Source organism: Pseudopodoces humilis, chromosome 2 (genome assembly GCF_049639895.1).
Source record: "Pseudopodoces humilis isolate 2021_Gansu_Grassland_sample_001 chromosome 2, ASM4963989v1, whole genome shotgun sequence".
NCBI classification, from domain to species: Eukaryota; Metazoa; Chordata; class Aves; order Passeriformes; family Paridae; genus Pseudopodoces; species Pseudopodoces humilis.
Window position 1 is genome coordinate 4,147,844 of NC_142201.1, and position 23,949 is coordinate 4,171,792.

General features: G+C 46.3%; 1 protein-coding gene across 1 annotated transcript; it reads right to left on the reverse strand.

Moving 5' to 3' along the window:
• Nucleotides 1-426: 426 nt before the first annotated feature.
• Nucleotides 427-22,310, reverse strand: RIPK4 (receptor interacting serine/threonine kinase 4). Its single transcript, XM_005526546.2, has 8 exons — nucleotides 22,065-22,310; nucleotides 14,801-15,092; nucleotides 7,269-7,417; nucleotides 6,464-6,513; nucleotides 5,270-5,428; nucleotides 4,233-4,339; nucleotides 3,472-3,724; nucleotides 427-2,569 (listed from the first exon to the last, which is right to left on the reverse strand). The coding sequence occupies exons 1-8, from the start codon at nucleotides 22,244-22,246 to the stop codon at nucleotides 1,392-1,394; spliced, it is 2,370 nt and encodes a 789-aa protein (XP_005526603.1). The 5' UTR covers nucleotides 22,247-22,310; the 3' UTR covers nucleotides 427-1,391.
• Nucleotides 22,311-23,949: the final 1,639 nt, after the last annotated feature.

A 23,949-nucleotide genomic window follows, 5' to 3' on the forward strand; every position in this document is an offset into this window, starting at 1 on the left:
GCAGGAGCATGGCTTCACCATCTACTTTGTAATACCATTTAATTCTTCACAAACATCTACAGCATAAGAAGAAACCATCCCAGCTGTACATCAATGTGTTACACACCTAAAGGTTTGGTTATGTGAGGCTTTATTCTACAATTTTTTTTCTGTAAATAACAAACACCTCCCATTTCTTCAAGCTCCTGACTTTCTGTAAAACCATAGGGAATGTAAAACTGAGGGCAGCCTTACATGTCAACAGTTTGGGATTCAACATCATTCAAGACAAGGCTGGATGGAGCTCTGAGCAACCTGATCTAATGGAAGGTGTCCCTGCCCAGGTCAGGGGGTCTTTAAGGTCCCTTCTAACACGTGATAGTTGTGTTCTGCTGTTGTTGGTCAATGGGTTTTCAGTTGCTTTATCGACTCCAAAATACAGACAAGTTGTGGAACACAATTTTTTATTAATAACAGGCCACATTTGTACTTCAAAAAGAGTGAAATTAAAAGGTGTATTAAAACATACCCACTCTAAGCAATCTATTTTCTTCAGTAGAAAAAAGCATACAACAGGTAGAAATCCTATATACACAGTATATCCGTTCCAGTCATCAGCCCCTCCAAACAGTGTTATGCAAATTGCTACAATTGGTGTTAGAACAGACCATCCAGTTCCAGTTCAGTATGAATTTCAGCTCTTGACTTGCTCATTTAAGACAAACCACTAAGCACCTAGTCCAGTTTACTGCTCTCAGGATACATACAAGGTAGTACTGTACATGAAGACAGCAGTGTTAAGCTTTTACTTCTGCTTTTTTTTTTTTTTTTTTGGAATTCTGCCTTGTTATTAAGTCTGCCTTATAAACTTTGAGTATATAGAAATCTGTAATCAATGTCTCCATTAAAAAATGTAGCAGAAACCTGATTAACTGTACCTTAAATAGCCCTTTCCTCAACTCTTGCATTAATTTCAAGCAGACTGCTGTTGTGCTTATTCTACACCGGAGGCTTTCAGCCCAAAATATAGATCGCTGCAATAAACCACAAATCTATGCCACCTTTTTTTTTTCTTTTTGTTTTGAGGAAAATAAAAAAAGCACAATGTTAGTTCTTAAATTAGTTTGGCACATAAGGGAAAAAAAAAAAAAAAAGCAGGGGAAACAGGCGATTCGCATCCTTCTCTCACAACATCCTTGGGAGGGGAATGTCTGCATCCAGGCAGGGTGGGCAGGCACAGAATGAATGACAGAGACCATGGCAGACTCCAGCTCTTGGCCTTAGCCACACTCAAACACTTCAGTCCACCAGCTGCCAGTGCTGGTGAGCACATCCCTGCACAGCTGGAGAAGGCCCTGAGCGCCAGCAGCCTCCTCACACCAGGTTAAAAAGCACCACTCGGCACCTTTTGCTTAAGTGTCACTTAACAACACGGTAAATGAGCTATTCCTGCTCTGCTGAGCAGGCGGGAGCAGGGTCTGACACTTGGGTCTCGGCATGTCAGTGTGAGCCCCGTGCTTCAGGAGAACCTCCACTGCTTTCGCGTGCCCCCCTCGCGCAGCCAGGTGAAGAGCCGTGAACCCCTCGCTGTCAGAAATATTGATATTTTCTGCACTGACAAGTTCTTCTACTACTTCAGAGTGCCCGTTTTCCGCGGCAAGGTGCAACGCTGTCCTATTTAAAGGCCCTCTGGCTAGAACGCTGGCCCTTTCATCCATCAGCAGCTTTGTTGTGGCTAAGTGGCCGCTGCGGGATGCCAAGTGCAGGGCCGTGTATCCCTCTGCCGTGGTGGCCTCCATGTCTGCCCCGTGCTTGAGGAGCAGCCTGGAGGTGCTCGTGTGGCCGGTTTCAGCGGCGATGTGGAGGGCAGTCTGCAGGAGCCCGTTGCGGACGTTGACGTCCGACTCCAGGTCGATGAGGAGGCGGGCGACGCGGTAGTGACCCCGCTGGGCGGCCAGGTGGAGCGAGGTCCTTCCGTCCACGGTCTGCACGTTGACGTTGGCGCCGCGCTGCTTGGCCAGCAGCTTCACGATGGGGAGGTGGCCTTGCCAGGCGGCGTAGTGAAGGGGCACCCAGTCGTCCTTGCCCTTGATGTTCACGTTGACGCCTCTTCTCAGCAGGATGCGCACGATGTTCTCCTGGCCGTACTGGCAGGCTATGTGGATGGGGGCTCTGCCCTCAAAATCCACCTCGTTTAAGGATGCGTTCTTATCAAGCAGCATTTTGGTGCTGAAATCATCCCCGTTTTGGGCAGCAAAGTGAAGAGCAGTCCACTGGTCCTCATCTTTGGCATTGATGTTGATTTTCCTGGCCATAATCAGCTCCACGATGCTTTTAAACTTCTTCTCAATGGCTATGTGAAGAGGGGTGGACCCTTTCTTGTTGGTGAGGTTAGGGTTAGCATTGTACAGCAGAAGCCATTTGACACATTCTTCTTGACCTGCTTCAACAGCCAAGTGCAGAAGACTGGAGTTCCCATCTAAAACAATATCAACATCTTGAGGCTGGAGGATCTTCATCAGCTTGCTGGTATCTCCGGATAAAATTGCCTCCGTCAGCTTCCTCTTCTGTATGTCGGTAGTACCAATATCTAAATGGATAGATAGAAGAAAAATTTTACCATGAGTGTGGTGAAACACTGGAACAGGTTGCCCAGAGAGGTGGTGGATGCCTCATCCCTGAAAACATTTACCTTTATCTATTTGAAGATGTCCCTGCTCATTAAAGGTCCATTCCAACCCAAACTGTTCTAAGATTCTGTGGAAAAGACAGCATCACAGTTCTGATGCCCATCAAACCTTACCTGGCCATGGTTTCAACAATGAGCTGCCTGCTGTACAATCCACTCCCCTTGCCCCACAGGAGTCCCAGAACATTTTCAAGTCAGATCTGGACCCCCACTGACTCTGTTTCTTGTGGCACGAAGACCAAAGGATGTTGTGGTTGATCTCCCTGCACTAACCATTTGTTTACCTGACTGGAAAACAGATGTCTGGGGGTTTGCAGCACTGGACTGAAAAGTGAGGGGGTCTTTATCACAATGGTCCCAGGGGCTGCTGAGAATGTGGCTTGAGTCCTCTCAAAAACTAAGGTGCTCAGGTTTAGGCTGAGTTTAACTGAACAAGCCACAGACTCAGCTGACCTGACTGGGCACTGGCTTTAATCCCATGTCAACCAGGGTGCTGGACTAGTAGTGACCTCCCTTCCAACCAACCTCTACATGACTGATTCTGTAATTGCTTTAATGGGAGTTTACTCCTTTACAAAAGTAAATGAGATTTATTATTTCTCATTAGATCATGTTTGGGAACCACATAATTTTTCTATTTGTATTTTTTCCTTTTAAATAACTACCTCCAGTAAACAAATTTGTAGTGCTGACAGCAAGAGAAAGCAAGGCTAACAGTAATTTCCAGAATGTTATTCTACTCTCCAACCCATTGGCTCCCATGCCCCAGTCCAAAGAGCTACAAAGGAAAGCGTGACCATTACCTGAACTCTCCCTTTCAAAGGAAAGGGAAAGGGATCCTCTGGATGAAAAAGCTGAATCTACAGATGAAACTCCTGAGAGCCGCTTGTCACTGGAGGCAAGTTTGGACTCCGAAGAGCTGCGGCTGAGATCCTCAGGGCCTTCCATAGTCTGTGAAATCCCTGAATCCAACTGGGACAACAACTCTGAGAGACTGTAATCCTTAACTGATGGCAGAGCAGGCTCCTGTTTCTTCTGGGATAGTGCACAAATCCCCTTCAAGAGAAGCACACAAGCATTTTAGAAAGGTCAGCAAACAAAACTGAGCACAAGACCCTACAGAAGAAACATAAATTTGTTACTTTGCAGGTAGCCTTTAAACACTATTTGTATTAAATAAAACCTATGAATAAGGTCACTGAATTTTTTCAGAAGCAGGAGGGCAGCTTCCATCAGTACTCACAGAGCCACTAAAGCCACATGGCCCTTCTGTCTACGATGGTTTTTAAGTCACACCCACACAGCTCCAGCCTTTATTTCCTGCTCTCCCCCTCCACAGAGTAAGATGCACTTTGCATTTGGATCTGCCCTGAGGTTTTCCTGAGCTGATCCAAGTCCCTGCTGTCATTTGTGCATTCCAGTCCTTTACCAAGACCCACTTCCATCAGACAAGGTGGTGCTCAAAAGCAGCAAAGAAAAGGTTGCTTGGAACCTTCCAGGTCATAAAGAAGCCTGTTCCTCCCAAAACCCTGCAAGTTTGAACAAGAAGTGAAAGAGAAAATACCTCAGGCTGCTGCTCTGGGGCATTCTTGGTGTCCAGGTCCTGGGTTACCATCTCTTTTGTTTCATCTTCTGGTTTTTCACAAAGGGCCTCTGTTTCTGAAGTGATTTCTTTAAAGAAAACAAGAGAAGGTTTTAGTGCTTGTTTTTTGAAGGAGAGTTTCTGAGATACCCTGCTGCCTTTCTCTATCAATAGAACTTAAAATATCTGAGATACTGAGGGAGAAGGACTCCAGTCCTGACCATTCCATCCAGCACCCCCTCAGTGGGCACAAGTGTGCAGCCAAGCCAAGGGTACACAGGGCTGCCCAAACAATTCATTTTCACTCACACCCACCAGAATGGTGTTACAGAGGGGCCACACTGCAGGGCTGTGAAATGGGAACCACTGTACTGCTGGCAGATATAGATATGTTTTTTATTTAAAGATGGGATCCCTCATCTCTTCAGTCCTCATTCCTTGTTTGAGCAGGAGCAGGAGGAGAGGGAAGAGGCAAATCTCTCCCATTAATCCTAAATGAAGCTACCTGGTGACAGCACTTGCTAGTGCCAAACTACCACAACGCCTGAATTCATAACAGGTGCTTTGGACAAGTTCAAACCTTTTACTGGCACAGAAGTGACTGTACAAACTATTTCATTACAAGAAAATTCACTTTCTCAACATACAACAATACAAATTTCAAGAGCCAGTTCCTTCCACGCTTTGGTGCACTGCAAACCACAGCAACTCCAGCCAGGCCTATGTCCTGACACACACTATCAGAAATAAATATAATTTCTGGCTAAATGGACCGACTGGTTCAGTACAAGGCTTATTCCTGGCGTGTTTACATAACACCATCATGGTCAGACATGTCCTCAGATAATCCCTTCCTCCAAATGAGTAAGTGGCCTGTATCATTGTCTCCACCACACAATGTGTTCTATTTATTCTGTCACAGAGCTTCTCAGCGTTTACCCCAAGGATTAGCAGAGTCCTGAGCAATAATGTGACTCATAGAAGAATGAATGGGCAGCCAAGTTACGAGGAAATCTTACCTTGAAATGTTGGCCGTTCACCAGGATCATCTTGCCAACATTTTTGCATCAGTTTGATCAAGTTATTACATGAATGAGGTCTGGATTTGGAAACAGCAGGTAGCTCTGGGCGGTGGCCTTTAACTACTTTTACCATAATATGTAAAATGTTGTTTTCCTCTGTAAAGCAAAAGCACACAAATTTAGATGTCCCAGCAAAAGAAATCACTTCTCTTTTTTTCTAAAAGCATTAAGAGTCCATTAGGCTGGAAAATTTGTTTTTACACATTTTTTTCTAGTTTTCTTATCAATAGGGGAAAAACTTGTTGGTTGTCTTCTCCAACAAGGTATTTTTAATGCAGTAACACCTGCTTCCAATGCATCACTTAAAAACAATTTTCATCGAGTGACTGTGTTCTTTTTCCACCTATTAAAGATAAAGAACAAAAGAAAAAAAAAAACAAAACCTCAAACAGTTCTTTGCTACTTCTCTTTGGATTTCCATAGCTGCTGTAAGAAAACAGAACCTTAGGTTTTATTTGGACCAGGCACCTGAACTGTTGATAAAGGTGAAGGAAGAACACAAATCAAGAGGTGCAGGAAGGCAGCTCCTGACTGTAAATCAACCACTGGGCTAAACGGAATCCCTCACTGGGAGAAAAATGAGCAGTAGACTGGAACTTGTTGGGACGTGTTTGCCCCACACAGGCCACTCACAGACACAGGAAAGTCATAAAGAATAAATAGCTGCCTGTTGAGTGGTGCATCCACTGCAGGGTGGAACAGGGCTTATTCTCACAGACAGCTTTTCTTTTTTCTGGGTTTTTTTTTTATTGGTTTTTTTTTTTTTTAGAAAGAACAAATCTGTGCCCACAATCTACAAGCAAACTGCAGAACCTCTCTACAGAGGAAAAACAGCAGAAAAACTGCCTGCCAAGTTGGCTTTGCCACACTATGGTCTGAAGCTGTGCAGCAAACTCCAGCAGAAACAAAAATGTGCAGACAAGGGCCCCTGCAGCAACACAGGTTCTGTTTTCATGACGTAGGACAAAGGAGGATTTAAGCTTGTGTTCAGAATTTGAGAGCTTAAAAGTGTCTACCACACAAGACTGTTAGAATTTGGAGGTAATTGCACAAAAGCTGGGGCTAGTGGGACAAGAAGTGTGCTTAGTAATGGGAAAAAGAAAAAAAAATTCAAGATAACGCACAACTTACCTGCAAAAGGCTTTTTCTGTGTAAGAACTCCCCAAACCACGATGGAAAAGCTACAAAAAAAAAAAATTAAAAAGGTAAAAAAATATTTATAGATTTTTTTTTTAAATGAAACTGAAAAACTCAGGAGTATAATTTGTTTTCCTTGTCCCTCCACTTTTGTATCTAATTCAGCTGATGAACACACACACACAGAGATGCAGCAAAAACCACAATTTCAAAGTCTAGCTTTGGCAGGGAGGAACCTGAAGCAGCAGACACAGGGACTTGCTGGAGGCTGCCAAATCCTTGGTAGCATTTACCAACCACTCCACATCTACCCTGACAAAATCAGAGAAAGCATTACAGTGGATTTAATTTAATGCTTCTACACTGCAAGATGACTTTAAAGAAATCCATTTAATATAGAATAAGAGATATCTTTTAAATCTAAAGCTGTGATTTCCTTTTCCTAATAATCTTGCCATGAAAGAGCCAAAGACCTTGTGATGAAATCCACTGAACGTAACTCAGAATTTTATCACAGACTGGAAAAGTAGGTCAGGATGTACCTTTAGAAGGGAAATTAAAGGTGGGCAGAGTGCCTCCCATTGCCAGTTGCTAACAAATAATTTCATGACCCAGGATCACCTGCAGTTTTTAACAGGCCTCTACCCTACAAAGACTTTGCAAAACCCAAAGCAAATGTGACACATTTCAAGATGAGCCCCAAATTATATTTAGGGGTTTCATGCTTAAAAAAAATTAAAAAGGGCTCATTATACAGGGTTACTAAAATAGCATTTAAGTGTTTTCATAGTTCACTGACCTGTACACGTCATGTTTGGTGTCAAAACACCTGTTTTTCTCCTTGATGCGTTCTGGAGGAAGATAGGCAATGGTGCCACACAAGCCATCCATGCTGATGTCATGGGAATGGGACAAGCCATTGCACTTTGCAAGCCCAAAGTCAGAAATCTGGGGGGAAAAAAAAAAAAGGAGGAGGAAGAAGGTGAGAAAAGTGCATGGTACCATCAGACTTTCAAGGTGTTCACAAAATATTTTCTGCAAAGAGCAACAGATGCAACAGGGTGACCCAAAAAATACAGTGAAGTGCTTGTTCAGAAACACTAAGGCAGTAAAACATCTTTGGAAGCATAATGTTTCAGTGGGTTTTTATGGTTAAGTTAAAGAAGAAGGAAAAATAAAAAATAAAGGCAAGCAGTTTTTGCAAGCAACAACATGCCAGCCCATTACACAGCAAACACAACAAACAGTAAAGACAATTTATTGTAATTTAAACCAGTCAAATTTAGCTACTGCAAACTACTTTAATGTAATTATTGGCCCTGCCAACCCCTTTCCCTACATAAGCTCACACTGTACCATGTGTTTAAATGTCCTGGCTCTCCAATGAACTCTGGAGAATCACTCTTTCAAATATCACTCTTCACTGACCATGCCAAACAGCAGAGCCACCAAGTGCTCCAAAAACCCAAATGGAAGCACACACACTCCAAAACCCCACACAGGGAACTCTTTTTGGCAGCCAGGAGATCCAGCAAGTTGGTGCAGTGACGCAGTGAGCCCAGCTGAAATGAGCACAACAAGTGACAGCAAGTTTATGAAAAGGACACACCTCCACTTTAATTTGAAGTGTCAAGCAAATATGCATTCATTTGCTCTCAAAGGCATACCAATCATCGAGCAAACAGATAGGCCAGGAATTTCCTTTGTCTTACTTAATTTCCCACTGGACAAAAATGTCTATTATGCCAAGTGGAAATGTCAAGAAAAGTCAAGTCTTTTTGGACCACTGAGCACACTGATTTTTGTCTACATGTCAGATAAAATTCCCCCTCCCCCTAACTTATACATTCTTTTTATCTAATAAATACTCAGGTTTTTCAATGACTCATTCCCCTTTTGATCTTCACAGCTTCTCCTTTGAGAAAGTTTTCCCTGAAAACAACAAGCATAATTAAAAAAAGCTTTTTTTTTTTTTTTTTTTTTTGCTGTACACTTTGAGAAGTTTCTCTCTAAACATACCACAAAACTAGTTGTAACATGTGTCCATTACTGGAAAGGGAGAAAACTGCTGCCAGCTTCAGCCTCCTGGAGAACAGGCAGGTTACACAGCCATGCAAGGAATCTCCTCTTGCCATAAAACAAACAAAGCAACCCACACAGCTTCAGCAAGAACTCCTCCCATGGACAAAGAGCTCAGCAGAGGCATTCTGAGGAGCAGGAGAAGTCCTGCACCCTAGAACACAGGTATGTCCAACCTGTTGTCCCTCTTTAATCTGCAGGGTAATGTGGGAATAACTTGAGAACAAAAAACCCACACACAAGATTTAAAAAAAAAAAATTAAGAAAGGGGAAAGAAAAGGGAAAAAGCAAAGTTCTCTGGAGGAATAGTTGCTCATCCTTGTAGAGCTACACTCTCAAGAGAGGGATTGCTGGACTCCTCAGCAAGCCAAGCACTGGAGCCCAGGAAAGCAGCAGGTAGGAAACCCCTGTCAACACACCCTGGGAAGAGTCAAATAGACCACCTCAGAAAATGCTGCATGAGTCTGGGGCACCTGGTGCTCCAGAGGAGAACAAAAGCACAACCCCAACGTGACACCAGGCTGGGGTGTCAGCTTAGAAATGAACCGAATGCTGCAAGTCTGAACGGATCCGACGTGGTGAAGCGCTGCTCCCCTTTGATGGACGTGAAGCAGAGGCTTGTGTGCACCTCAAGAAATCCAGCCATAATTAAAGCCACACACCTCCCTCTTTGTCTAAACAATGCCGTGTTTCCTACTGCATGAGTTAAGAAATAAAGATGAAATGCAGACAGTAGGGTGACACTCCTGTGTTTGGAGCCACCAGCTGCAGTGTGTGAATCTAAGGCTGGGGGCTAAGGCAGAGCTGAGCACTCCAGACAGAAAAAGCCACCCTACAAATGAAGAAACAGCTAAGGGACATGGTGTACACCCTCCCTGGGCTAGCAAGAACTTCACCTTGTGGAACTGTCCCTACCTAGTGTGAAGGACTGGGCGTTGTGTCAATTAATAAAAGATCACCTGTAGAGCAGGGCTTCGATCATATCAAAGTCTGCTCCGGAAGGAGAAAGCAGTGGAAATTGAGGAATTGTTATCTTGCAGGCTGTAACAAAATAGTGAGGTTCTGGAGACAGCTTTTTGTGGCTTTTATTAGTTGCTCTAGGGTGAATTTTCCACGCTGCATGGTGTATTTAGTCATGCAGGTTCTTTAAACACCAGTGGGAACTGCGCAGTGGGTGGAAGACACAGGCATTTAACTTGCCTGTTTTGCCTTTAAATTGCTTGCCAGGCACCTCGTTCTGCAGCACCCTTGCTGGGGAAGGCAGTGGAAGTGGAGAACCCTTCCCCACCCCTTCCTGCAGATCCTTGCTGGTCCATGCAGCCCTGCCCCTGAATTCCGAGGGAATCCGCAGCCTGGCTCCTCACATCAGCGATCTCAGGTGGGTGCTTTTGAAGGGACGCGGTAGCAGCAGGGGAGACACGGAGGCGACAGACTGCTCCATGCAAAACCCGCGGTGGGGAGGTGGGAGGAAGAGAAAGGAGCCTTGGCCAAAGCCCACGCAGGCAGTGGGATGCTTCATGTTCGGGCAGCTCTGCTCCTTCAAGCGCCGCATGAGAATCAACACGTGAGCGCCGAGCAGGGACGGGAGCTGCACGTGTTCTCCTGCCCACTTCCAGCAAGGCTTTACTGAAGGATTCCAAGATCTGAAGATTTCTGATTATTTATTATTATTATTTTATTTTTTTTTAGTTCAGTTTGTTTTTAACTCACGCACGCCAGCTTTTCTCTGCTTCTGCCGTTTGTGGATTTTTAGTTCGTACAAAAAACACTCACTTGCAAAGTTTTAGATGCTTTAAGAAATTATTTTTTAATTTTTTTTTTTGTATTTTGGATTTTTTTTTGTATTTTGGATTTTTGTTGTATTTTGGATTTTTTTTTGTATTTTGGAATTTTTTTTTTTTTTTTAACTAGAAGAAAGGCTCGCATAACTACAACAGTTACTAGAGCCAGCTATTCCCAAGCACTGCAGGGATCTAGCTCCCAGGAACAAAATGAGTGCTTGGAAAGTGCCTTTTTTTACTGATGGCTCCTGACAGACTGCCCTGAACTCTGCTCTCACCTCCTGATGTCCTGAGCTCTGCACTTAGCTCCTGATGCTTTGCCATTTTTCTGAAAGCAAAACTCAAGAACCCATTGCAATGGATTCAGGGACAGAGTTCACCAAAAGGTTTTCTGCATCAAATCCACTGGATTAATTTTTAATCTCTGCTAGAATATCCAGTATTTGTACAAAGTATCTGCACTTGGATATTGAGAATGCCTCCACATTTGTCTGTGGGGTGTTCAAGTGTCTGGTGGTGGGGGACGCTTCCTTTGTTTGTTTTTTTTTGGAGTAGGGGAAAAAAGGCTGTTACATTTTTGTTCTTAAGAAATGTCTGAAATTTTAAAGAAATTTACACAGATCACTGATTTGGACTACTAAAAATTAAGACTAAAAATTAATTCCAAATACCAACACAAGGTGCACTTCAAACCTGTGTCTTTATGAACAGGATTTTTAATGAATGCACTTCAGTAAGCTTCTAAAAGAAACCTTTCTGAAACAGACTGCATTTCCATCCTTTTCCAACCTGCTCTGAAACTTTTAACTCCTCCAAACCCATTTCAGGTGGGACATATGTAATCCTCTTTTCAGAAGCAGCACAAACCAAAGCCAAATACCCATTTTAATCCATCATGAATCTGCATTACTGTAACACGGATGGTTTTGTTCCCTCCCCTGTGCCACCATAATTAGATCAATCAAAGAATTGATCAAGGTGCAAACCAGCTTTGTTGGTTGGGATTAAGGAGCCATGCAACAACAGCCCTGCATGGAAACTTTGATCAGGAAGGGTAGGAAACAAGCTGAAGGGACACACAAAACAGAGGATCTCCTCATCTCTAATAACAGGAGAGCAACTGCAGCTGATAAAAAAGTGGCTGTCCAATAAAATGATACAACTGCTCTTTACCAACCTGGTCTGTGGGTATTGCTTGGATGTCCAGTTAACAACCTACATGGAGAAGCTTTCTGATAATTAAATTTGCTATCTGACTAGGCTGCATCTAACTCCATGCTGAGAAATTTTGCAGCTGAAGCAAATAAAAGTGAAGACCACTTCAATGGCAAGACCATCAGCACAGTACAACACAGCAGCAAACTTCACATTGGTTGAAACCAGAGAACTGGGGAGGGGACAAAAGCAACTACAGAGAGCTTAAAGCAGTGCACAGCTGAGAGCAGCTCATTCTGCTTCAAGTTCTTTAAAACCAAAATCTAGGAGATGAAAAACAACTGGTCAGGCTTGTCTCTGTGTGTACATGAACCCACACATATATACATGTATGTGTACAAATATATGTATGACAAGATGAGGAGCTGCAAAAAACCCAAGCTGGACAGTGAGAGAAACAAGAACATAAAAATAATGTTTCTGCCCCAAAACTATTAAATTGCAGGTTGGCTTAATTTTAAACCCTTGAACAAAAAGTAACACGCTTGACCATGAGATTTTGGAAGATAGGAAACCTGTGAAGCAGCAACAGAGATCATGAGAGCACGGTAGCTGGCAGCAAGTTGGGCATGAGATTTCTGCACGTGGTGGGGTGTTTATTCTCCTACCAAGGGCCCTGCAGAGAGATCACATCGCAGCAGGGAAGGAGCAAACTCACAGCCCACGAGGGCAGCGCTGGAATGTGGCGTTGCTTCCCCGTGCCAGCCATTGCCACATCACAGTAGCTCTGGGGACACATCCAGAATGTGTGTGCAGAGCAGGAGAGCTGAAGAATGAGCTCAAAAAGATGTGGTCCAGCTGAGCAAAGAAATAGATGTCAGCAAGCGTGGAAATATCAAAAGGAACTCTGGAGAAAGGGGCAAGGGAGGATCTTGGTGGCAGAAAGAGAAGTAAAAGGTTGACATGAAGGAAGGAAGGAAGAAAAGCAGGTTGATCCTTGCTAGCAAACCCTGTCTAGGTATGGAATAATCCTGCCAAGAAAAGCAAACAAGATGGAACAGGACATGGCAGGGAAGGGAGCTCCCACCACCAACTCACAACGGAGGATGGATGCATCCACCTTCCAAAAACAGCAAAGCTTTACCTTGCACTGTACATATTACACACAAATATTTAAAATCACCAGGGAATCTCCCAGTGTGCCTTTGGAAAAATTAATATCTATCTATATCCGTGCTCAGGCTAATCCCATCCTCCTAATTATCCTCCCAATTCAGCACACACTTATGTAATGCCCAGGCTTTATGATATGGAGGCACCTACTTGATGATAAGTTCTGCACAGCAGCACTGCCTGAGTCACCAACCTCACTCAGGGCTTTACAGTGAGCACCCTGCTCATAAAAGGAGCAGGGTGTGTTTGCATTTAACTGCAGGATGGCACAGCAGCATTTCTAATGCTCTCCACTGGAAGACTGACTGTTTCCTGGCTCAAGGGCAAACAGTTTGTAAAAGTCCTCCCTACCGCCAAACTCTTCTTTTGCAGTTTGCAACATCTCTTCACTCACCTTAGGACTCTATTAGGGACAGGTCACATACTAAATTAATGCTGACATTTAAAAACACTTCAATCAGCAGCTCCATTAGCCTTCCAGCAAGAAAATGCACATTAAACCGAGCTGCAGGGTCTGAAATTTAATTATAAATTTCACGTCACACAAAAAGAAGGTTTGGGGCCACATTTTCAAAGTGAAGGTGCCTCACAGAATATGTTCATCTCTTATTTTGCATATAGGTTCCTGTGCCTGCTTTGCTTCTTGGAGGGCTTTCCAAGATGCCTGTGGATGTAAAAGACTGCTGGCTGGAAAAGTTTTGGATTAGACCATTCCTTTCTGAACTCCACAGAAGTTCTCAAGCTTTTCTTGAGAAGTTTCTCAAGACCTTGCTGTGTTTCATAGAGAAGCCAACAGTTCAGGGATGTCAGCAATGACCTCACCAGCGACTATTTTTTTTATTTTTGTACATTTTGCACTTTGCCCCTTTGTGTTACATCACTGCCCAGATATAGGCTGTGTGCAGCAGGCAGAACATCAGGCACTCCTGAAACAGTGAGAAAAACACAGCCTTGCTATCTGGGCTCATGGATGAGTCAAGAATCAGGAATTTAAGAAGTTATGCAAGCAAGCATGAACTTTTAAGTAAATAAATACTTAGCAAAGGTCTCTCAGCACCATTGTGTGAGAACAGGCTTTCAACAGTTCAAATCCTGATGTTCTGGTCATAATAGCATGACCAGCTCTAGATGCCTCCTACCTCAGAAACAAAATCCTTCTAAGAAATAAATCACTAAGAGGCCTAGTAAAAGAGCTGAGACCATCACAAGTGTGATTGCATTGGTGGCACACACCTCTTATGGCTCCAACCCTCTCATGACATCAGGAAATCTGTCTTTATTTAATGAAAACTTCATTTTTAGAATGATACAGGCAAGACCAAAGGCACTTGATCAGTGAGGGGGCCAGGAAAACAGGGAGCAGATGGATAATGGCACTGCTAAAAAATAATAATCAAGCACTAAAAAAAAACAAAAAACAGGGAAAATACTGTATTTCAGTCTCTGTGCTGAAAAAGAAAGTTGAGAAAGCAAGCACAACCTCCTTGGTCCAGCTGACCACAGAACCTCCAGCAGAGAGGGCTAACAAGTTTGCCAAGTTTACTCTTGAAATGGATAACGAAAATAATTTCATGCTGTTACAGCCACAAAAGAAATTCCTTTCAGTGACCTCTGGTATGTATGAACAGTCAGGACAGAGATTCTTCGTCACTGTACATGCTCTGAGCAAATGGAAATGAGCTTCCTCTGGGAAGGCTTCTCCAGACTCCAGCCATAAATGGGACCTGTGCATTTAGGGGTGCAAAGACCTAGAACAAGGCAACCATGGCAACTGTGGAAGTGGCAAAGATGATGTAGAGGTTCACACTACTTTTCTTTCCCTGTTCTCATGACCCTGCTGCAGGGAAATTTGTAGCAGGACCCATTAGGTCTCAGAACCAGAGTTCACTACAACCTTCTAAAATTTCAGGAATTATCTAGCCATACCTCTATTTATGTACTAAAATGGTGCATAAACCAGGTGGATTTTTTTAAGGGCTCCTTTTGGGTGGATTTTAATTTGGGAATCGGAGGGGTTGGGTCAGTGGGCATTTCTCTAATTCTAAAGGAACACTGCTGGTTTCTCTCAGGCTTTTTGCACCTGGCAGGAGCCACGGGGGAAGATCCAAAGGTGGCTCCCTGGCACCGAGCGTCCAGGGCATACCTTGACGTGGTAGTGGGCATCCAGCAGGATGTTTGCAGGCTTGAGGTCGAGGTGGAGCAGCGGGGGGGACATGCAGTGCAGGAAGTTCATCCCCACCGCTGTCTCGTGGATGATGCGGAAGCGCAGTTCCCAGGGCAGGGGCTCGGACGCCAGGAGCTTTTCCAGGGACCCCGTTTCCATGTATTCCATCACCAAGCCCACCGGCTCTTTGCAGATGCCATAGACAGGAAGGATGTAGCGAAACTTGGCCATTTCCATCTTCCTGGCTTCTTCCAGTAACTCCATGCGCTCCCTGGGTGGAAGAGAATGGGAGGTGAGGGATGGAGCAGCTGTTTCTCCTCAAGCCAAACACGCACAAAACATTTCTTATAAAACCCAACGCCACATTTTGTGCCCATCCCCTGGCTGACCCAAGCTGCCATCTCACCAGCCTGCACTCCAGGTGGATTGCCATATTTACTGATTTGGGGTTTCATGCTTTCAACAGTAGGCAGGACCATGCTTTCCCAGCTGCAGGACCACAGGTGAGCCCTACACTTCCACAGTGCGAATATCCCGAGTGCAAAGCCCATCTCCCTGCTTTGGTGGTTGTGCTGTGCTGTTCAGAAGGAGGATGAGACACGTAGAGCCCAGCTCTACCACTGCTGGAACTCCTTGGGCTGAAGTCATTAAGTTTTTGTGAGTCATAAGGCTGTGTTAATCGGAAGAGAAGCCAGGCAGCATCGCTTCACAGCCCTGCTGCTGCATCCTGAGCATACACAGACCCAAACCTTGGGAGAGGAATCCTTGGAGCCACCACTGAGGGCAGCAAACTGCCTGCTGTAACCAGGGAGACACAACAAAAACCTCCCCAAAAAATACAGATCAGACAAGTCCAAAACTGCGCTCCCTGAGCTCCAGCAGGTGCCAAAAACTCCAAGCACAGCGTTTTCGGTGATGTAACAGGCCCGGGCCTGGCAGCTGTAAATGAGCACCCCGGGTTGTTTACAGGTCACTTCAGCCTGACCCTGCACAGGGTTAAGTGTTACTCAGTCCAAGCTGCAGCCTCCCAGGTCAAGACCCTTAATTGCTGTGCCTTTCTTGTGCACCTCACTCCCAGCCTTCTGCAACAGCTCACAAGGCATCAGGCTGGAGAGGAGAAACAGCCCAGGCTGGCTGTGCCTACAGAGTGGTCACACTTGATGGCTGAAAGACCCTTCAAAATGTAAAAACTGTGTTATTAGTGATTATGAACCCTGCCCAGAGCAGCTTTGGGCCATGGGCACTGCCACATCGCTATTGCTGCCGTAGATTGACAAAAGAGGGCACAGGGAGGTCAGACAGGTAATATTTCCTGAGCAGACCCTCTGTTATTACACAACAGCTCCTACAATGCACCCAAAGATGTGCCCACTACCTAATGGACAACAGTACCTGAAGTAAAAGGACAAAGTTTGTGCTCTGTGCCACCACCGAGTGATGCCAGTTCCCCCTGTGGGAGCCTCATGGCAGAACCTCAGCTCAGTCTAACTGTTTTGGGTTTAAAATTTCAAATCCAAAGCCATCAATCTAACTGTTTTGGGTTTAAAATTTCAAATCCAAAGCCAGCTAGAAGCACTGTCCACTTTTGAAAAGAGAAGACACCAAGTCCAGCCTGCACACGGCCAAGTCTTCCCAAGTGTCCCCCGATGTCTGGATGAGCTGGGAGAAGCTGAAGCGCAGCCTGTGAGGGACCCTCAGATTTTGGGAGCTGTCATTCGTCCCTCAGGCTCGGCAGCAGGACACTCCCCAAGGCTGGGGATGTTTCTGCAGCTCAGCTGCTCTGGCAGCCCGCAATAACCTGCTGCAGGTAACACTTCCCAGCAGACCCATTGCAGAGGCAAGATCGGGCGGAAAAAAATCATCTAAAGAGGGACGTACGCGCCGAGAGAGAAACAAAAAAGATAAGGGAAATCTTTTCTATTAACCATGTTGGCTCCGGCTGCTCCCTACAGCAACTTTCTTGTGAAATAATCGCCTTTGCAGACAAGTACCCAGTTTGCTCTTTGGCACGCTGGAAGGGAGCGCCTATGAATAACACAAGCAACTCCTTGCCCCCAAGCCACACGCATAGCCAGCATAATTCACCGGGCCTCGGCGGAGTCAGGGATGTAAAACACCCGTCTGAGCCCTCCCAGGCAAAGCAAGAACCACTAAGACTCCCCGGGATGGGGTTCTCAGGCTAGCAACAGCCTGAGAGAGCATCGCCACAAGCACAGATTGGCTGCTGGAAATGGGGCGTTTTCTAAAGGAGCAGAATTTTCTGTTTCATTAGAATAATTTAAAAAGAAAGGAGGGGGGTGGGGGAAAGCTCCCTTTCTGCTTGTGCCAGATCCAGTCAATTGAGTGAATTAACAGAGTAACAGGCGAGTGCCCTCTATCTAATCTGCCTGTTTAAATAAACCCCCATGCGACAATTACCACCCTTAGCACTTTCCCATACCCAGAGCATTCAAAACTGAACCAGCCAGAGGCCAGGGACGGCCGGCGAGGCTCGTCGGCTTTCAAAGAGCTTTCAAAAGGGCCCCTGTCACCTTTTGAAAACAGAAAAAGCGAGAAGACAAAAGGACTGAAGAGAGCCAAAGCAGTCATTAGCCGAGTGCCGGAGCGCACCGGCATTAATGGCATTAACACAAACAGCTCGTTAAAGCAAGATCTCCTCCAGCAGACAGGGATAAAAGGTGTCTCCCTCCCCTCTCCCGATGCTCGGAGCCCCACGGCCCCAGCACACGAGTGCTAATGGGTTTGTAAAACCCATCGGGGTTTGGCTGCTGCGGGGCTGGAGCCGCCAAGTTCACAGGCAGCGCATCAAAGGATGCGGCTGTGGGATGCTGGACCGCTCCGGTGCTGGGGAGTTACTCTGAACCATCCAAAGGGAAGGAAAAGTAAAGCTCCTGGTGGCGCTTTTCAGTCGGGAGCAGCAGGTCTAGCCCCTGTTGTAATGTTTTTTTGTTTAATACCCACTCGATTAAGGAGTTATCTTCTCTAGGCGCCAAGGCTCTGCTCCCCTCTCCCTCCAGTAGTGCATCATAACTTTGTTGTAATAAAGGAAAAAGAAAGAAGGGAAAATAGAAGGGAGAAGGGAGGGAAAGGAGGGAAATGGAGAAAAATGGGGGGAAGAGAAAGAAGAGGGAAAAATAAAGGAGGGGGGAAAATGGGGTGAAAAAAGAAGGGGAGAAAGAAAAATGGACAAAGGAGAGAAAGGGAGAAAAGGAAAAGGAAGAAGGAAAAAGGAAAAAAAAGGATAAAGAAGAAAGAAAAATTGAAAAAGAAAAAGGAAAGAGAAAAAAGAAAAAAGGAAAAAGAAAAAAGAAAAATGAAAAATTAAAAAGGAAAATGAAAAAAAGAAAAAAGAAAAAAAAAAAAGGGGGGGGAAAACAGGGAAAAAGAAAAACAAAAGGGAAAAAAAAGAAAAGAAAATTTACACACAGGACAGCTGAGGTCATGTAAATGATGGGCTGCACACTTTCCTGTAAATAACACCAGAAGACAGGGGCCCACACATCAAGAGCTCCAGCACTGGTCCAGTGCCAAAGAGCATCTCTGTCAGAGAAGTCAGTACAGATCAATCTTTTTCAAAGCAACTAGAAATATTGCGTGGATTGGAGACCTCCAGAGAGCTGTCTGCTTCCACTCGAAGTCAGACAGATAGGGCTGCATTCCTTGGATTCTCCTGGACCTTGCTCTTGCCCACTGCCCCAGTCCCCAGGGCCCAGCCCTTGTCCCACAAACCCTGCCACAAGAACAGCAGGAATTACAGCTGTGCCTGCATTTGCATGCATCCAATCTTTGTGCCCTAGAGATAACACTGCTGTAAAACTACAACCTTAGACTCACCAGGCAGCCCTTGCAGTTTTATATTCCCCCACCACTGCCACCACATTTCCCTAATGGAGTCTAAGACAGAGCAGTTAAAAGTTGCTCCAGAGAAACTCAAAAAGTTGCTCCAGAGAAGCTCAAAATTTGTAATGAGGCCATTTGTGTGAGCCACCTCCAGACACTTCTCCCAGATCCAGCCCTGCTCTGCAGTCAGGAATTTTAGTTACCTCTTCACAAACTGCTGGTGGTGCAGGTGGGGGTCCACCAAATTACACCAGCCCTGAATGTCCCCAGGAACTCTTCTCATCTGCATCATGGCAGAGGTTTTATGAGCACACAGTGGCCTCTGCTCTGCAGGGTACACATTTAACAATTTCCACACTGCTGACTCTCAGAGAAGAATGTGAATATGAGAAAACAAGAAAAAACACTGCATGGTCAGAGTATGTGGGGGGGGGAAGGAAGAAAATCCCTTTTTTTCAGGTTAACAGATGTCAGCCCTGCTAACAGAATTATAGGACAGCCAGGCTCTCACCTACTCTTTAAGGAGCACAAGGTGACTCTTAGGTTCTCCCTACACAGAAGACACATTCATTCACCTTCACCACCTAAATAAACGCAGCATCCACTAACAGCGAGGCATTTCCAAAACCTCCTCAATGTCAAAGTCCTGCTCCATTCCTAAATCCAAGATGTGCAGAAGGAGATACGTGTAGGGCTTTGCTTGGGTTTTTTTTTTTTTCCCTTAATCAAGAATTTTTTTGCACCTCCACACCCTGCAGTCACCCCCATGGCCAACAGCTCCAGTAAAGATCCCTCTCCAGGAAATGTTACACCTTACAGTCAGCACGTTTGCGTTCAGCAGATGAAATCAACAAAGGATTCTCTCTCTCCAAGCTTGCCCCTGTTTTTCCCCAGACCACACTTCCATTCTGGCCCACACGGGTAAAGGGAAGAGACTTGAGCCTCTCCACGGCAAGTCCTGGGGGAGAGGCTCCTCCACCTTCCTGGGTCACACTCTTTTTCTTCAGATTTACATGGAACCTCCCCATGAGGAGAGCATCCCGAGTCAACATGTGAGAATCGAGATCTCAGGGATGTGGGAGCAAATAAGGTGTTAGGAATGGAATTTGGATTGTCTGAGGGCTTGGGCTGAAAGGTAAAAAACACTTCTGGCTCAACATTCAGTTTTTCTTCTGCTTGAGGCCACTTGGCTCTGTGATGTGATAATTGCTGAGGGAATTACTCCAAATCTCTCACTGTCTGCAGAAACACAGTAAGAGCGACTACACAGAGCATTACCACCAGCAAACCATTACAAACAGCGTTTTCATGTGGTACCAAATAAATACATCAGAAAAAGCCTCTGTGCTTTTCAGTTAATGTTTCTGATTCCACTGGCAATTCTTCTAACTCTTCATAGGGTTCCAAGAAACAGCTAGTCAAGTTAATCTCCTGGATTAACAACCTAATTACACAGGCTTGTTGCAACCTGCCAGCTAAAGAGGCTGTGTTTGATTCTGTCTGTGCCCCTCACCCCACCATTTGAATAGTACAAGTTTATTAGAAAAGTTTTGGGTGAAAAGTCTCAGCATAACCATTTCCTGAAAGGGGTTTGATAGAGCAGCCCAAGAACCAAAGGAGAAATATTTAAAAAAAAAAAATAAAAATCAGTTTACATTTATTTTGTAGCTGGCCAAGGACACTCCAATTTCTTATCAATGCTCTCCTCAAGCATCTGAAGCACAGATTCTGCAGTAAAATAAATTAGAGTTCAAAGGAATGGTTTATTGAAATAAATCAGAAGCTGCAGGAGCCCTGTGGTTCAAAGTTCCCAAATTCTCAAGGCATTTTTTCCTTACTGAGCTGCATGTTTCTATGGTCTTCCAGTATTTGCACACCTCAGCCACGGAGGGACAGGTGGCTCTCTACTGCACATGGTATATATTAATACAGAGATCTGATAGCAAATCTCAAAAGTAATTGTTCATATTAAAATAGGTGACAGCATCCTTTGTCTCAGAGTGCAAATTAACTTTTGGAGTAAATTTCTAGCTGTACACTGCAAATGAAAACTTCTAGCTTATTTTTAAGACATGTTTTTAATCTTAACTTCAAAATTAATCAGCCATGGTACTATTTTGATCAATAAGCATCAAACCCAAAACCTTCTTTGAGGTTTTAATAGTAGGGGGCTTGAAGATTAGCACAATAAAAATACAGTCTGCAATTTACAGGTCTTTTCCATTTTATTCACAGACAGCATAGTTACCCTATGCATAACAGTAAACGCTCCCTCTCCAAAGGACATTTAATTTCATTTATTCCGCTCTATACGCCATGCCTACTGCAAAGTCAGCAATTTAGATGCTGGAAAAGATGCTCAACTACCCCAGAAATCCTGCAGAAGATGGGTTTACAAACGTTTTCAGTCTTGGGCTAGCTTATCTCCCTCCTTCTGCAGGAAAGGCACCAACAGGAAACCTTTTGTGACTGAGCCAATCCACGTCTCAAAAACTGCAGAATCGGCTTGTGAGCTCTGCTAGTGATCCCAGAGACCAAGCGGAGCTGGGAAAGCTCCAGGAACACGATTTGTGCATATTCACCTCCCTCTGCTGCTGGAAGCCACCGCTGTCCCCACAACACAGGGATGTTCCTGAAGGTGCATCTGACAGCCCTCCTCTCCTCGGAAAGGAGACCTGCACTCACAGCTCCCACCCCTGGAGGTGTTCAAGGCCAGGCTGGATGGGGTTTGGAGCAACCTGGTCGTGGCGAGGGGCCAGAACGAGATGAGCTTTAAGGTCTTTTCCAACCCAAAACCCATCTGTGGTTCTGCGATCACACACAGCGTGAGAGCAGCACAGCCCATCGTCCTCACCAAGGACCACAAGGAGTGGCAGAGGGCAGGGGAGTCCCACCGCGGGGCACCTTAACCTGCAACACAATCCACCTCCAGGGACTCATCCCGAGCACAGACACACGGAGAAGCGCTGGCCCTGCACTGGAGCCGGACACATTTCCCAGCAGAAATGTCCTTTAGGAACATTCCAGGTCCCTAAAGATCCCGACACCCCCCAGCCCGAGCAGGCTGCCACCACACCACACAAGTCCTGCCCCTGCGAGCTACAGGCCTGGCTCTTCCCAAGCCCCTGCATCCCAGACATTCCCACTCCTCCTGCCCTTCCCATCCCATCCCCGCAGCGGGCCCGTGCAAGCCGGCACAGCCTGGGCAGGGCAGGAACGCCTTCCGCAGGGCTCCGAGGGAACAGGAGAGACATTTGGGATATTTCACGGGATCTGCTGCTGTTGGCTGTGAGACGGGCAGGGCTGCCTCGCTCGTTCTCCCCGGCTGCGCTCGGGGTACCTCTGCGGGAAGAGCCCCTTGTCCCCCCCCCGTTGTCCCCCATTCCCTCCGTCCCCCCCTTACTTCTCATCCACATGGAGGCTGGGCGAACACTTGATGGCGAGCCAGGTTTTCCAGTGGAGGTGCCGCACCTTGTACACCTGCCCGAACCCCCCCGAGCCGATTTTCTCCCAGCTGCTGAACTCGCTCTCCTCGAAGGTTTTCAGCAGCCCCATGGCCCAGGGGGAGCCGCCGTCCCTCGCCATCGCCGCTGCCGTGTCCGGACCGCGCCCGGCTCCGCGGAGCGCAGCGCTGCGCCCCGCCCGCCCAGGTGAGTGACTCAGGTGTGCCGGGGGCACCGCCGCCTCGTCACTTCCTGGGACGGCCCAGGGGGTGGGTTTGGACTGGGGTTTTTTTTGCACAGCTCCCTTGGCTGTCCCGGCACACGGGAGCGGGGCAGCTCCCGGGTTCCGGCTGGCCGGAGCTCCCCGGGCGCAGCGATGGGGCGGGAGGGGAGCGCCGCGCACGCTGCTGGGCTGGGACAAATAAGTTGTGACAAAAAGGATATTAAATGAGGCTGAAGTGTTAAATACGGGAGAGGGAAGCGCCAGCCACCTCATTCCTGCCTTTTCTTCTCCCCCTGCCCAGGGAGCGCAGCAGGTCCCTGTCCCCCTGTCCCTGTCCCCCTGTCCCTGTCCCCCTGTCCCTGTGCATCCCGGCCTGGTGTGCGGCACTCCGGCCAGCCTGCCCCAGGCTGCTGTCTGCCCAGGCACGCTCTGAAGCAACAGCTTTTAGGCTCTGGGAAGCTATTGCTGAGAGCTCAGACATCTCTGGGTTTTAGTTGCCCGTGGGATTAGAAGCTTTGATGAGATTTCAGTGCCTGGATCCTTTTGTGGATCTAATTGCAAAGACCACAGGACTCCCAGAATTGTTTTGTTCGGAAAAAACATCCAAGATCATCAAGTCCAACCTCTGGCCAATCTCCACCTTGTCAACTAAACCATAGCACCAAGTGCCATATCCAGTTTCTTAAGCACCTCCAGGGATGGGGGCTCCAGCTCCTCCCTGGGTTGTTGTCCTAATGCCTGACCACCCTTTCAGGGTAGAAATTCTTCCTGATTCCAAGCTAAACCTCCCCTGGTGCAGCTTGAGGCTGTGGCCTGTCATCCTGCCCCTCGTTCCCTAGGAGCAGAGCCGGACCTTCCCTGGCTGCCCCCTCCTGTCAGGGAATTGTAAAGAGAGAGAAGGTTCCCCTTGAGCCTCCTTTTGTCCAGACTAAACCCCCTCAGCTCCCTCAGCCACCCTTCACTGGACTGACTCTGGATTCTTCACCATCTCCTTTGCTCTGCCCTGGACACACCTCAATGTCTTTCTTGAATTTAGGAGCCCAAAACTGGACACAGGATTGGAGGAGTGGCCGCAGCCGTGCCTGGCACAGAGGGACAATCTCTGCCCTGCTGGTCACACCATTCCTGACACAGGCCAGGTGCCACTGGCCTTCTTGACCCCCTGGGCACCCCTGGGCTCACATCCAGCCGTGGCTCAGACCAAGGGATGTGGGGCCTCACCCTGTTACTGAGATGCTGCAGTTGGAGTTAAAGAGCCTGCAGCGTTTGGTGTGTAACAGGACTGGTGAAGAGGCTGTTCTGACCTGCATCACAACCTTCACCCCTATCGCAGGTCTGAAGGTTAATAAAGCTGGCCTTTGTTTGTTACACTGAGTATCAGACTCGAGGTGATTGTTCTAGGCAGCCAGTGTGTGTCATTTAATCTGGCAGGTCGGGCAATAGATAGAGGACAATGTGTTTTAAAGCCAGGGTAATAGCAGTTCTTTGCAAAGCTCCATTTCAAAAAGAATCTACAGAGACATTTAATTACCTTCAAAAGGCACAGGACATGAAACCTGTTCTCAAGGCTTTATTCCACATGGATTTCTTCCTGCTTAATTTACTCCGGATTAAACTAAACA